This window comes from Pezoporus occidentalis, unplaced genomic scaffold, assembly GCF_034315485.1.
Source record: "Pezoporus occidentalis ecotype Australia unplaced genomic scaffold, CSIRO_AGI_Poc_V1 ctg38, whole genome shotgun sequence".
Classification (NCBI taxonomy): Eukaryota; Metazoa; Chordata; class Aves; order Psittaciformes; family Psittacidae; genus Pezoporus; species Pezoporus occidentalis.
Window position 1 is genome coordinate 1,218,818 of NW_026915702.1, and position 15,508 is coordinate 1,234,325.

The 15,508-nt window shown below is 42.0% G+C and overlaps 1 protein-coding gene across 2 annotated transcripts; it reads left to right on the plus strand.

Annotated features, from left to right (window-relative positions):
* The first annotated feature begins 3,103 nt into the window (after positions 1-3,103).
* Positions 3,104-15,389, plus strand: HSPA14 (heat shock protein family A (Hsp70) member 14). Of its 2 annotated transcripts, XM_062631890.1 has the most exons (14): positions 3,104-3,250; positions 3,340-3,420; positions 3,516-3,598; positions 4,575-4,623; positions 5,182-5,275; positions 5,392-5,482; positions 6,557-6,661; positions 7,434-7,595; positions 8,477-8,632; positions 10,338-10,440; positions 11,709-11,921; positions 12,340-12,513; positions 13,564-13,634; positions 15,189-15,389. In XM_062631890.1, exons 1-14 carry the CDS (start codon positions 3,194-3,196, stop codon positions 15,265-15,267), a joined length of 1,518 nt encoding a protein of 505 aa, XP_062487874.1. In that variant the 5' UTR covers positions 3,104-3,193; the 3' UTR covers positions 15,268-15,389. The 2 variants fall into 2 exon arrangements, with proteins under 2 accessions (XP_062487874.1, XP_062487875.1); XM_062631891.1 differs by lacking the exon at positions 13,564-13,634.
* Positions 15,390-15,508: the final 119 nt, after the last annotated feature.

Sequence of the window (15,508 nt, forward strand, 5' to 3'; positions counted from 1 at the left end):
AATAGATGCTTAATATACTTTATGTCTTCCAAGGGTTTTTTATAAAACGATTGGATGTTCTCTAATAAGCACTCTGGTGTAAGTAAAAAAAAGAAATCTGGCTTCAACTTCCCTGCAAACCTCCCGAGCTGCCAAACAGACTAAATGCTTCGCCTGAGTTGTAGCGCTGCAATTACATGCTGCATTTATGCCACCTACAGGCACTCCAGATTTCCAACAGTTCTGCCTGTCAGGCTTGCTGTGTGTTTCTTTTGTGGACTGCTTCGAGAAGACTCCATAGCAGTGAGCCCTGACCCATGCAAACATCCTGGTATTAAAAACTAACACAAGTCTTTAATTAATCTGATCAGCTGAATTTGCCTCCCCACATCATTTAGGTACTGAAATTACGAAGTAATGACAATACTGACATCAACTTATCAAGTACCTTTTGCAGCAGGTGGCAAGTGTTAGAGAAAACCTAGGAATCACATCCAGCAAGTCTGGGGGCAATACACAGACAAACCCCCCAGCAGTGGGCACTCCTGTGTACAAAATAAGCAATGCAATGAGTAATTATGGTGTCGTCACTTTAAGGGACTTAGGCAATGAGTTTGAAGCATTTTTCTTTTTTTTTTTTAATGCAAAAAAAAAACCCTTATATATGCTTTTATGAAGGCAAGTGATGCTACAGAAGTTTTCCAACATAGACATCAGCATCTCCTCAGGGACTGTAGTGACAGGACAAGGGGTAATGGGTTTAAACTTAAACAGGAGAAGTTTAGATTGGATATAAGGAGGAAGTTCTTTACTGTAAGGGTGGTGAGGCACTGGAATGGGTTGCCCAGGGAAGCTGTGAATGCTCCATCCCTGGCGGTGTTCAAGGCCAGGTTGGACAGAGCCTTGGGTGACATGGTTTAGTGTGAGGTGTCCCTGCCCATGGCAGGGGGTTGGAACTGGATGATCTTAAGGTCCTTTCCAACCCAAACCAGCCTGTGATTCTATAGTTCTATTTTCAAAGCTGGGGAAGTGCCCCATGGGGGACCACTGTCCAGGTCCCTTCGCTGCTGGGGTCCTCCACAGCTCTGCTGAGTATTGACTCCACTGACTCCGTACACATCCCCAGGCTGGAGACAATGACAGGTCTGGTCTTGCTGCTATCATCTCAGACTCCTCAAAGCTTAATTTCCTAAGATTTAAGTCAGAACACACACAGGATAATGAAAAGAAGTTCTCTCATCCTTCTTTCCTCACCCCAGGAAACATTTTAGAGTATATACTACTCTAAAACAGCAAACAGACTGTTGTTCAATACAGGTACTTGCTTCTACTTTAAATATGATGCTATTTAAAGTTATGTTTAAAGGTGTTATTGCCCTTCTGTTGTAATCGCTGTGATATCCCTACAGTCAGCAGCTACAGCGCTGGGGGATCCATATCTGTATTCAGACTTCTCAGGGTGCCTGCAAGCAGCTCTTGGTACAGAATGAGCTTGTGCAAGCTCAATTGTACCAGGTCTGATGTTGGCTGCCCTGGTTTTAATGGCTGAGATGTGCCACAAATGACTAGAGAAGGGGCAGCTGTGATGCTGTGAAGATTTGCGCCATTGCTTTGTCAGCTGGGAACAATGCTAAGATGTTTCAGCAGAGCATATGGCTAACCCAGAGGTGAGTGTTGCAGGGGGGAGTATGGCAGGATTGTTTGATGAAGAGCTGGGCTTGTTCAGCCTGGAGACAAGAAGGCTCCAGGGAGACCTTAGAGCAGCCCCCAGTTCCTAAAGGGGGCCTGCAAGACATCTGGAGGGGTACTTTTTACAAGGGCCTGTAGGGACAGTATAAGGGGGAATAGTTTTAAGCCAAAAGATGGTAGATTTAGATTGAGTATTTGGAAGAAGCTTTTCCCTGTGAGGGTGCTGAGGCGCTGGCACAGGGTGCCCAGAGAGGCTGTGGCTGCCCCATCCCTGGCAGTGTTCAAGGCCAGGTTGGACAGGGCTTGGAGCAACCTGCTCTAGTGGAAGGTGCCCCTGCTTGTGGCAGGGGGTTGGGACTGGATGAGCTTTAAGGTCCCTTCCAACCCAAACCAATCTGGGACAAGTTAAAACTTTACTTTGGAATGACGCAGTGAGGTGGTATTGTAGGGTGTTTGGATTCCCTGTAGAAGTGAGAGGCAAACAAGCACCACACGTGCAGCACCACTGTCATCTTTACCATGAGAGGCCATGAATACAAGGTGACCAGCTCCCCATTAAGGCACAGAGAGCTGCTGTGCACCCATGACATGACACGAAATCTGAGGAGCCCAGATGGGCAGGATGAAGTTAATTCTGTATGGATGATGTTAAATTCCCCCAGGATTGATTAAATTTCCTTCTTTTCTATTTACATGGTCGCCGTGTGCTTCATTGCCCAGAGCTGAATCATAAGAGATGCTACAGACATAAAACATACATCCCCAGCACAGGCTCCATTTGCCATTCTCCATCTTAACCCATTTCCTATGCCCAACTAGCCAAGGACATCCAGCCAGCGCCAGCAGGACTAAGGCAGTGATCATTCCCTGCACTGGGCACTGGTGAGGCTGCACCTTGAACCCTGTGTTCTGCTCAGGGCCCCTCACTACAAGAGAGACATTGAGGTGCTGGAGCGGGGCCAGAGAAGGGCAACGGAGTTGGTGCAGGGCCTGGAGCACAAGTGTGATGGGGAACGGCTGAGGGACCTGGGGGGTTCAGTCTAGAGAAGAGAAGGCTCGGGGGGGACCTCATCGCTCCCTACAACTGCCTGACAGGAGGATGGAGCCAGGAGGGGCTGGGCTCTTCTTCCGAGTAACAAGGGATGGGACAAAAGGCGACGACCCCGACCCCGACCCCGACCCCGACCCCGACCCCGACCCCGGTCCCGGTCCCGGTCCCGGCCCCTGCCCCTGCCCCTGCCCCTGCCCCTGCCCCTGCCCCTGCCCCTGCCCCTGCCCCTGCCCCTGCCGCGGCCATCCACCCCCTCGGAGTCTCCCCCATTGCCATGCATGATGACGCCCCCCCCAATTTTTCTCATTGGCTGTTCCGTCCCGATGACGACACTTCTAAGCGCTCCTCTCCGTGATTGGTTGAGGATTGAGCGCGGCGCGGGCTTTGATTGGAGGCGAGGGAGAAGAGGGGAGTGGATTGGTTGGGCGCGCGGTGCACTGTGGGGCGGCCGGTTGTGGGGAGAGGGAGGTGCTCATGGCGGCCATTGGCGTACACCTGGGCGCCACCTGTGCCTGTGCTGCCGTATACAAGGTGAGGGGACCCGGGGGGAGCAGGTGGTCTGCGGTCACTTTTAGTTCTTTGGGGCGCTGCTGGCTCATGGGTGGTGCCTGTGTCCGCAGGATGGTCGCGCCGACGTGGTTGCCAACGACGCCGGGGACAGGGTCACTCCTGCGGTGGTTGCGTTCTCGGAGAGCGAGGAGGTGAGGCTTTCCTTGTGTGTGGTGGGTTGGGGAGGGAGAGGGGGAGCTCGGTGCTGCCTGGTGCTCACTTCTGTTTTCCCTTCTTTTCCATGCAGGTTGTTGGCTTAGCTGCAAAGCAAAGTAGAATAAGAAATATTTCAAACACTGTAGTGAAAGTGAAGCAGATCCTGGGGCGGAGGTAAGAGAACGGGTGTGAAAGGGAAGGTGATAACGGTGGCTTTCCCTGTTAAAGCTGGTCTGTGAAATGTAGTCTCAGCACTGGTGTTGAAGGCATCTTATTCTGGTGTGTGAGTAATAACAGGAGGGTAAGTCATATCTTGAAGATTTCTTATATTATGAACTTCTCATCCTATATTTCACTATAGGAGTACAGAGATGTAGGATTTTGTGTCTGAATTTGCAAAAATAAAAGGGTGAAATTTAGTAATGAGTTGCATATGTTCTTTTGATATACACTTAAGTTTCTTAACTAAACCGCCTTGTTCTTACTTGCGTGATTTCCTGTGGCTAAAACCCATTGCAGTTTTACTCGCATGAAACTTTGTATTGCTTTTATTACAACTGTGAAACACACTGATGTAATGCCTGTTGTGATTCTTCAGTTAGTGGAGCTGTGACAGTTTGTGCTCGCAGGTACGGTGATACTGGAACGGAGCCTGTTGATTCAGGTCTAACATCAGAAACATGACAAAACTCGGTGATAACCTGGCTGTGTGGTAGAGCCCATTCACTGAAAGGAGTTGAGAAGATGATGTTCATTCTGATGTATTTCTTAGCACTTTCTGTATGTGTAACTTCATACAGGTCATAGATGATTAAGGATGGTCAGTTTATTGCTGTGACGTTATTTCAGGGAAGGCAACAAAAGTGCCACTAAAGCGATTGTTTGGGATAGCAGCTTAGAACAATGTGTTGGAGTTTGTTTTTCCTTTTCACTATTTTTTCCGTCATTGGTTTGGGGAAAGGAGTTTAAAAGATACCAGCAGTCAGAACTGTTAGTTTTTCTTCTCATACATGAATGTGTTCATACACTGAAAATGGGAATTTTGTTTGAAGTAGATCTTCATCTGCTGTAGATGTTACAAAGAACATCAGCAAGATGAATTACCCTTGAGCATATGATTGATTTTGTTATTTTCAATTTGTTTGAACAGCTCTGGTGATCCACAGGCAGAGAAATACATTGCAGAAAGCAAATGTTCAGTGAGTATGATCTATTTTTTCTGTTTTTCCCAGAATAACTTGTATCATCTAATACTTCTAGTGTTGTTATTCGTGCCGTGCCATGCCATGTTTGCGTTCTGCAGTGAGGTTCATTTTCTGATACATAGGATATTCGTCTTTATAAAATGGAGAACTTAGCCATGGTCTGAGATCTGCCACTATAACCTAGTCCAACAGAAAAAATAGAGCTCTCTTTGCCATTCCCAAAAGAGACAATTCTTAGTATATCTGGGTAGTAGCATTGTGGTGCTTCTTAGCAGGCAAGTACATTTTGTTCTAAATGTTGGCTTTGTACTGAGGAAAACTTAATAGGAAAAGGAAGTCTGGGGTCAAATGTAGTTCATATGAATGTCACTGTCATGTGTGGTGGGTAAGGCAGTTTATTTTGTGCATCATTGATAGCATCTTGGAAGCATTTATTCTGTCATCCTAGAGTTTGAACACGGTATTTACACAGAACAGAAGCTAAATTAAACATTACTTTTTGTTGGAAAGCAGGTTATGTGTCTAACAAAGGTTTGTTGGTTTTGCTTACAGGTAATTGAGAAGAATGGAAAACTTCAATATGAAATAGATAATAAATTTATTACCCCAGAAGATGTGGCAAAATTAATTTTCAGTAAAATGAAAGGTAAGTATAAGTAAAATCATAACATGTTTTAGTTAAAGCTGTCCTCATATTTTTAAGATGTGGTATACTGTTTCTTTTGCTTTTAATCAATATGTTCTGCCTGTGTTTATAAACAGAAACTGCTCAGTCTGCACTGGGCTCAGATGTGAATGACGTTGTTATCACCGTACCGTTTGATTTTGGAGAGAATCAGAAGAATGCCCTTGGGTAAGGGGATTAAGATTTTCCTGTTATTTAATATGCCTAAAGCAGACCAGCCGGCAGCTCAGCAGTGGGAATTATCCTTCTGGACTCCTGTCAAAACATTGGGATATTATTTGAATTGGGAAAATTTGAAAACAGGAGATTAAATCCTGACTTTAGAAACTTTTCAAGGAATTCACTGTTGTAATGAAAATGAGATTCTGAGTCAGCTGAAGTGAAAGGGAATATTGGTATCATCCAGGATAGAATGTCATTTCAGATATGGATTTTCAGTGTCTCCTGGGATATGCAAATTGTTTCTGAGCCGCCTTCCATAATTTTCCATCCCTTCATAGAACACCAAACCAAGTGGTGTTCCATGGCTGTTGAGGACTGTTTTGTCAGAGAGTAGACAACTGAATACACAACTAGTATCCCACTTGGAAGCTCTGTTTGGAAGAAGTTCTGCTGTAAAAGTCCCTCCATATGAAAACATAAGTAGACTTGCTTAACTGTCAGGAGGTATTTAAAATGTGTTTGAATTTGGTCATAAAACCTTGGTGAGCTAGGAGTTTGCAGGATGTATAATGAAACTTATGAAACATCCTGTTGCTTTGGTGTACAAGTTTAAAAATAGCTTCAAAATGGAGAAGAAAACTTGCAAGAAAACATGTAAGGAAAATGTTACAAGTGAGGTGTGGTGACTTGATTTGGAAGTAAAACCAATTTTCATAGCATGATACCTGTTGAAATAATGTTCCAGGAACTTTTAGAACAACATCTAAAGATAAGTTACCAAGTTTGATTGAGGGTGGGTTTTCTCATCCTGTAGTTGAGCAGGGTTGCTGTTTATATGGGGTAGGTAGACTGATACATCAGTGTTTCCTTTGACGATGAGCATGCAGCAGATCCAGCTACCTGAAGAACATGGTAGCAACTGAACATCTTGATACCTTTCTTTTCCAGTCACTTAGCTTTGTTAATACCATGCTGTAAACAAGGTCTGAATCAGTGACATATGTAGTTAGATGAAAACTTAATACCATGCATGACTATAGCGGAATCATTAAAATAAAATGAACTGTTCCCTTATCACAGGGAAGCAGCTGCAGCTGCTGGATTTAACATTATGAGATTAATTCATGAGCCATCTGCAGCTCTTCTGGCTTACGGAATTGGCCAAGATTCACCCACTGGGAAAAGGTAAAATCCTGGTATTTTACTTCTTAGATTTAAGCAGCTGTACTTAAGTCCTGAGAAATCTCAAATGAGGGAATGCAGTGCTGCCTTAGGAGTCAACACACAATTAATGATTAGAGGCTTGGTTTTCTCTTCTCTCAGTAAAGCCAATAACAATTTAGAACCTGTAAATCCAGAGTGGTTTAAATACCTTTGTTTTGGATTTTATTTTGTCTTTAAAGATTTGTCCCCAGATTCTGTCTTGCTCTTTAATGAGCTGATTGGCTTGAAGAAAAATCCATCCCGTCTTAAACAGATTTGGGCATAGCTGGTTTTTAAGTGAGGGAAATGGGGTCATTTACATACACTAGCAGAAATGAAGTGTTGTTCCTGGGTTCAGAGGTTCATTGGATTTCCTTTATGAATATTTAGATAATTCACATAATTTTCAAATACCAAAGACTGCTGTCAGTTCAAACAGATGGGTTTTGTCTTGGTATTTTTTTTACCCTTCTCATACAATTCTTGCCTATAACCTTGAATGTAATGTTCAATTCTCAATTGTATTACAGGAAAAATGTTGACTGCTCTAGCTGTTTTTCAGGGAACATTGTCAAGTAGTCTGTAGTACTAAGATGCATTAAATACAAACACCCCAAGTCAAAGTCACTTGACAAAACTGGTTAAAACCTGCAATACATGATATGTCAGTAATGTTTTTAGACAGTGTATCAAAGTTAATATAATTTTTGATGGCTTATTAATGCTAATTTCTTTTTTTTTTTTTTAATGGCAGCAATGTGTTGGTTTATAAACTTGGTGGAACATCACTTTCTATCACAGTCATAGAAGTGAACAGTGGGATATATCGTGTGCTTGCTACGAACACAGATGATACCATTGGTGGCGTGTGCTTTACAGAAGCTCTAGCACAACACTTAGCTTCTGAATTTCAGAGGTAGGTACCGAGTACCAAGCATGTTGCTGTTAGTACAGGAACTTCATTATCTCATGCTAGCTTTAAAAAAGATGGTGTCAGATGTAGCAGGTTGTCTGTGAGTGAAGTGGCTCAAAGATATTAGAGGAACAGTCAATTGTTGGGGACCAAGGAGGAAGACTGGGAAATACTTGGGTTTGGGTTGGTGTTGCCTGAAGTTGGTGTTGAACTATAAGGGCTCAGCTAGGAACCACTCTGTTTCAAGTGATGTATGTGACTGCAGGCTGCTTATGTCCTTTCAGTCACAAGCTTTTGGGATGGCAGGCAGTTCACCTGTGTGGGTTTTGTTTGGTTTTCTTGTTGGCTTGGGGGACTGTGAAGGGGCTTAGGTTCTCAGACTGAAGTCTGTGTGGCACATCATCCTGTGATGAACATATATGAACAGATGCATTACCATTAACTTCAGTGAGCTTGAGGTGGTCAGTTGCATTAATTCCACAGGAAGAGACTGTTTGCATGAAACATACTACTTTGTGAAGTGCCTCATTTTTAGTGTTTTATTTCTTCTTATCTGTGGTTAAAATGGGTTAACTTGCAGCCCTTGTCTAGCTTTTCTTTACAGTTATGGGATTTGTTCAGCTGAGAATCTGTTCGAAAAGACTCTCATCTGTCTGAGCAACACTAAAGCCCAAGGTCAGGGTGTCTCTGCACAGAGTTCTTTGGTTGAAATTGAAAGGCACTATTTTTTGTGACCTTTAAATAGTGGCATTGTAAATAATACTAGCTTGTCTACAGAAAAACAAGTTCAATAGCTTTAACCTGGTTTTCCTTTCAGAAAGTTAGCCGGATCACAGAAATTCCTGCATTTCTAAACTAATATCTCTTCTTTTTTTGTAATCTAGGTCTTGTAAACATGATATTAGAGGAAATCCCAGAGCCATGATGAAGTTAATGAACAGTGCTGATATTGCAAAACACTCTTTGTCAACCCTGGGAAGTGCAAACTGTTTTGTGGATTCATTGTATGATGGATTGGATTTTGATTGTAACGTGTCCAGGTAAAGCGAATTTTGAAGCTGTTGCCTTAATATAAATTGAATGTTGTGGTTTAACCAGGACAACTATGCTTGAAATCCTTCTAGGTGGTATCTAGTATATTCAACAGGATTTTGTTTTGGTGGCATTAATTTTAGAAATGAGATAGAAGACCAACTTGCTTTCTTTCAGCTTTGTTTCATGTTGATGGTTCTGTAGTGGTTAGGGTAGTAACGCTAACAATATTGCCATAACGGTTAGAAAGTAAAGTACAAAAAGGCACAAGGAGGCCTTTGGGGTCTGGATGTTGATGAAAGGGAAGTAGATACTGTCATTACTCAAGGTAGTTCCACCCCCTGACTGGTTTTGTTATCATAGAATGGTTTGGGTTGGAAAGGACCTTAAGATCATCTGTTTCCAACCCCCTGCCATGGGCAGGGACGCCTCACACTAGACCTATGTCACACAAGGCTCTGTCCAGCCTGGCCTTGAACACTCTTGCTGTTGGGTTTTCCTTCAAGAAGTCCAAAAGCCTTCCCTGTTAATCTAAGTGAGCTCCAGAGTGACAGGAGTCACGGGTGTTTTGATGTTGCCTCTTTTTGGCAGCTCGAGTAAAAGATGTTCTGTGTCTTTTTGCTCATACTGCTGTGTCCTCTGAGCTTCTTCTCTCTTGAGATGATCTCTCATTGAGTGAGATGTTCAGCTAATTTTGATTGCTCTTCCAGCCAGCAGCAGCTTTGGCAAAATAAACCACTGTTCAATTCCAGAAGTGTGCATCCACTGCTGCAGCAGTTGGAGCTGGTAAAATAAGGCATAGTGTATTTACAAGTGTGAGAAGCAATACTGTGTAACTTGTTTTGGCTCAGTGTTGGGCGAGGATGCCAGTCCTGTGGATTGGAATTTGACTGTTATTTTCACGCAGGGTAAAACTTCCTTGTCAGGCTTGAAAGAGCCTGAAACAAGCACGAATTTGCTTTTCAAGTTGCTTGAGTGCAAATCAGGACATGGCTCGATTTGCCTCTGGAAATTCAAAAGGCACATTTGCATTTTTGTGTCTCCATTTTAAAGGGAACAGAAGTAGTTCCAGGATTGTTGCTTTTTTTTCAGATGTGGATCAAGACAACAGTACTGGGTTTTGTCAAGACAACAGTATTGGGTTTTCTTTACAGTACACTGAAGAAGAATAAATGTTCCGTTAGGTGTTAATAGTGGAATCAATAGCTCAGATATTTTCACAACAAAAATCACTTTGTCAAGATTAATAATTGGGAAATGGGGATTTAAAAAACAAACAAAAAAAAACAAAACAAAAACCCCAACTCTTTAGTACCAGATATAACTAGAAAATCAAAGTATATTCTATGTATTAATCATAGAATGGTTTGTGGTGGAAGGGACCTTAAAAGTCATCTACTTACAGCCCCCTGCCACAGGCAGGGACACCTTCCACTAGAGCAGGTAGCTCCAAGCCCCATCTAATCTGGCCTGGAATACTGCCAGGGATGGATCATTTACCACCTCTTTGGCCAACCTGTTCAGTGCCTCACCACTCTCAGTAAAGAACTTCTTCCTTGTATCTAATCTGAACTTCCCCTGTTTCAGTTTAAACCCATCACCTCTTGTCCTGTTGCTAAAGTCCCTGATGAAGATATATTCTTTCATTTCAGGTATTTGTCTTTAATGGATGAGATGACACTGACTTACTGTTTTTATTTTTCTTCATTGTAGGGCCAGGTTTGAACTTATCTGTTCTCCACTTTTTAGTAAATGTGTAGAAGCAATTAAAAAGCTCTTGCAGCAAGTTGGATTTACAGCAGATGATATTAATAAGGTAATAATAGAAATCACTTGGCTGTAGTATGCTTTATAACTCCACAAGAAGAATATTTATGGGGGCCTGTTTTCTTTGCAGACAGAGATTATTTCATTACATACTTAAGCATTTTTTGCTTAGATCCAACAAAGTATATAGACTCAAGATCTTTAGAACTCCTCTCTTTGCTTTGATTATAGGTGCCTGAAGCTAAGTTTAAGGTAGAGTCAGAGTCATAGAATCAGAGAATGGTTTGGGTTGGAAGGGGCCTTAAAGCTCATCTGGTTCCCAACCCCTGTCATGGGCAGGGACATCTTCCGCTAGAGCGGGTTGCTCCAAGCCCCTATGTCCAACCTGGCCCTGAACACTGCCAGGGATGGGGCAGCCACAGCTTCTCTGGGCACCCTGTGCCAGCGTCTCAGCACCCTCACAGGAAAGAATTTGTTCCAAATATCCAATCTAAATCTACCATCTTTCACTTTTTAGCTTCTCTCCAGATTTCTTGCAGCCCCTTTAGGCACTGGAGCTGCTCTAAGGTCTCCACGTAAGGAGCCTTCTCCAGGCTGAAGAACTCTCTCAGCCTGGCTCCAGAGCAGAGCTGCTCCAGACCTTGCAGCATCTCCATGGCCTCCTCTGGCCTCAATCCAACAGCTCCACATCCTTATGTTGGTGGCCCCAGAGCTGGATGCCTGTAGGAGGAGGCTTGGTGGAGACTATTGTTGCTTACAGCTACAAAGTAGGAAGGTGTACACAAGACACAAACTGACTTACGTGACAGATGGGTGAGTGGCAAGCAGCCCAAGTGACAACACAGGAAAATTTTGGATACCTAGAAGAGAATTTGTAGTGTAAGGGTAATCAGGCACTGAAATAAAGGCCTTCAGAGTCTCTGGAGTCTGTATCCATGGAGGTATGGTCCTGAGCAGGCTCTAGTAACTGCTCTTGGTCTGGACAGAAGGTTGGACTAGATGACTTCTAGAGGTCCCTCCCAGCTTAATGTTATTTTGTGATTAACTCCTTAAGTTTTAAAAATGGAGCTTACTTCAGTAAGCTGATGCTTACTGTAAGCAACACTTTTTTCAAGACACCATTCAAACTTGCAAGCTCTTTCTTTTCATTTCAAATACAGAAGTAACAGAAGTCAGGCAAAGATGGCATCAGTTTTATTTCTAACACCTGCAGATGGTAAAATACCCCAGAGCTGTTTGCATTTCTGTATTGCAAGTTATGATCTGTCTCTTATCTGTCAGAAGAAAGACTTGAAATGATTAAGGTATGTTTTCCAGGTAGTCCTGTGTGGTGGGTCTGCTCGAATCCCAAAGCTACAGCAGCTGATCAAAGACATTTTCCCAACTGTAGAATTACTGAATTCAATTCCTCCAGATGAAGTTATTCCTATTGGCGCAGCCACAGAGGCAGGAATCCTGCTAGGGAAAGAGAATCCTTTGTTAGAAGAAGAAGCACTTATTGAGTGTTCTGCCAGAGATATTCTTCTTAAGGTAAGGCTAAAATGATTTATCATAGAAAGCTTTACTGCTGCAGTGAACGTAGAGCACTACTTACGCATGACTGATGTTAGAAGAACAGTATTGTTTTGTTATTAATAATTCTACAGATTTGCTGGAGATCAGCAGTGAGTCATAATTTCTGTTTATTGACCAAAAATTGACAGGAAAAGCTGCCTGATTTTAAGGGGACATAGATTTGAGTCTTTGCTGTATTGTAATAGCTGGGCTTTTACATTTATTTATGTCAGTTGCATTTCTTTATGTCAATTTTCTTTACTTGCTGTGATGATAAATGTGGTAGAGAGAACCAACCTGCCATTTCTTCTCTCATGGAGCACTGTTGTAACACCTCCAACTCAGTCAAGTACTTAAAAAAAGGCATGAATTATCTTTGTTTTCTTTTTTAAAGGGAGTGGACGAGTCAGGGGCTGACAAATTCACAGTGCTGTTTCCATCAGGGACACCACTGCCAGCTCGAAGGCAGCACACCCTACATGCTCCTGGAAACAGTTCCTCTGTGTGCCTTGAACTGTACGAGTCACTGGGGAAAAGCCCCCTGGGTAAAGAAGGTAAATTTGCACAGGTGAGTATATGCATGTTCACATGCAACTTTAGTATCAACCACTTTGAAATCAAGTAGATCTGAAAAGAACCTGAACCTTACCACATCCCTACCGAAGCTTCTGGTTACAAAATTAGAATGAGACGTGTCTCATTGGAAATGGTCTTTAAGCATTCTTATGTAAAGGTGTTATGAAATATTGAAGCTCTTTCCAACAACATTGAAGCTTCCCTTTTGCAGTTCTGAATGTCTGTGTTTGATGTTTAGCACCACTGTAGTAAGCTCACCTGGGATGACTGATTGTAACCAGTCATTCCAGTAGCACACTAGAAGTTCAGTAGCATTCTAGAAATACAGCTGCTGGAGGTGATGATTTAGCAGGTGTCTGTACTGCTGGTCACTTCATCCTTTCAATCCAGTCTTCATCCTTCCAGTCTTCCTAGATTGGACAAGATCTTGGTATTAAAGACTACATTTGATATTTTTTTTTTTTATTTTTTTTTTTCCCTACAATGGTAAGATGATTAAATCCTCACCCAGTATAAAGATAATTACACAGGAGACAACCCGTTGGGAGAATATGGTTTGTTTGAAATGGTGACAATGGGCTCACCTTGGCTTCAGGACCCTTAAAGCAGTGAGGAGGTTGCAGATGGGGCTGAAATGGATGGAATACTTGAGAAAATTGTTATTCCACCTCAGTCCTGGCCAAAGATCTTCAAGGGGGTAGGGAAAGGATGTTCCCTAATAACTACAGAACTGATCCTAAGTAAAAGAACATGCTCAGCTTGTGATGTAGTCTGTGGGAGTTGCAGGTTGTATTTCCAGTTGTATTCCAGTTATCCTGGTGATAGATCCTGAAAGAAGTCCGCTGAAATAGTAGTGGAAGTAGCTAAAAATAGAGATTTGCACTACAGATGAACATAGTCCAGCAGGGCATGCTTTGATGTTGAATTACTAGTATGAGTACTAGTATTGATTACCTTGGCTATTGTGTGATTTCCATTAAATTGCTGTGCAAGGATTGAGTTAAATTCTAATCAAGTTCTTTTTTGGTTTGTTTTTAAATAGATTGTACTCCAGGATTTGGATAAAAAGGAGGATGGCCTACATGATATACTGACTGTCCTCACTATGAAAAGGTACCCTAAACATTTGTTGTTCTGCTGCTTAACTTGCTGTTTCATACTTGTGACAAGCAGTCTTTTCTCCTGTTACAAAGTGCTTAATTTTGTGTTGAGATTTCAGGATCTCATTGCTTACAGTGTCCTGTGTCTTAGCGGGGTAAATTTTGCAGGTACTTTCTGCACATTCATTGGCGGATTCCTGAAGAGATAAAACTTAACACAATTTTAAGGCTGATCTTAGTAGCTTTTGAGGTGTGGATCAGTTTAACCGTGCTTGAGAGCAGTCATGATCTCAAATTCCCTGTGGAAGGGGGACAGGTAGTTCTGAATGCCCACACGCTGAGATAAAAGTGAAGTAGAATCTGTGTTAGTTGTTAATGGATCCACAAAGGACCTCTCATGCAGCACTCATCTGTGATGAGAACCTGTGGCTCTGTCCTTTCATAGGCAGGGTTGTTAAGCGTGAGAAACAATGCTACAGGAAATCAGGCATCATAAATCTTACTTTTTACAGAATTAGCTGTATATTACAGGGAAAATACGAAGTATTTCATGTCAGGGTGGGATAACATTAAAGTTCAGAAAAATTTCTTCAGGCCTTAATGGGACTGCTTGTACTCATTTGAAATAGTCTAAATAGTTTATATGGATACCAGAAAGTGGAATTTGGAGTACTCAGAGCATGTTTGCCTTCTAAGGACTGCCCTGAAGTTTATATTGCTTTTGTAAATCACATGAAAGTTGTCTGGATGTTGCTAAAAAACTAAATCCCTACTTTCTATTTGAGTTCATAACACTTAATTTCCATATGGTAACTATCAGGTGTATTAATGCTCTATTGAAGGACTTCACCTAAAATACCTTGTTGGTCATGCAGAGATCTGCACTTAGCATTGGTAAGAACAACACCTTACGGATTGTATGTGCAACTGTGTAGTGCAGGAAACCTCCATTATTTTAAATGGGGGTGTTAGTATTTGTTAGTATTTAGTTTTTAGGTTTTAGTAATATTTAAATGAAAAAGATGGAAAAGTTCACTAGAACACATCTATTTCTATCTAAGTATGATGTGTGATGTCTAGATGAAGTAGGATTCAGTGTTGTCTCTAGTTCTTGGATTTTGAAAACAAACGTTTTCCCTGTGAAGTTGACCCTTGGTATGTAAAGACTACTGCATCTTAAAAGTCAAGTTCTGGTGCTTTGTGAAGATGTGCTTATCTGTTGATTGTTGCTACAGTTCTCAAGATGAATATTTTGAATGATAATGTTGCATATTCTATTTACAAACCTGTGCTAAATAAACTTGGTTACAATATTTAAGCGTGTTTCCAAATCTGTCTTCTGTGCCGATGTTGGAACATGCTTTAATGGAGGGCAAGAACTGCACATCTAAGTACTCAATAAACTCAATTCAATTTATTGAAACATGTTCTTCTCTGGATATTCTGAAAAATAATTGTTCTTCCTTCTGCCTGTAGGAAAACTGTTGTTTATCTTCTCTGGAACACGCAGTAACATACTATGTGTTGTGTTGGGGTAGACCTAAACATACCTTTCTCTTTTATCTAGGGATGGCTCCTTACATGTTACCTGCATGGATCAAGGTACTGGAAAGTGTGAAATTATCACTGTTGAAGTGGCAGCATAGTCTTTTTGGGAAAGAAGTTGATTTTTTGTCTTTTGTTGGCTGTTCTGCCAAACCACTGACCCCAAGATGTCATTCATGAGTCTTACAGGACTGTAATAAACTGAAATAGTAATTTGCTACAATGTCTGTTTGGAGTGGAAAGTGTGGTGCAAACTGTTAACCAAGACATGCAGACAGTGAGCATTGAATTACAGCACCCAGTTTCAAAAAGGCAGAGGGCAAATCCTTGTGCTTGTTACCA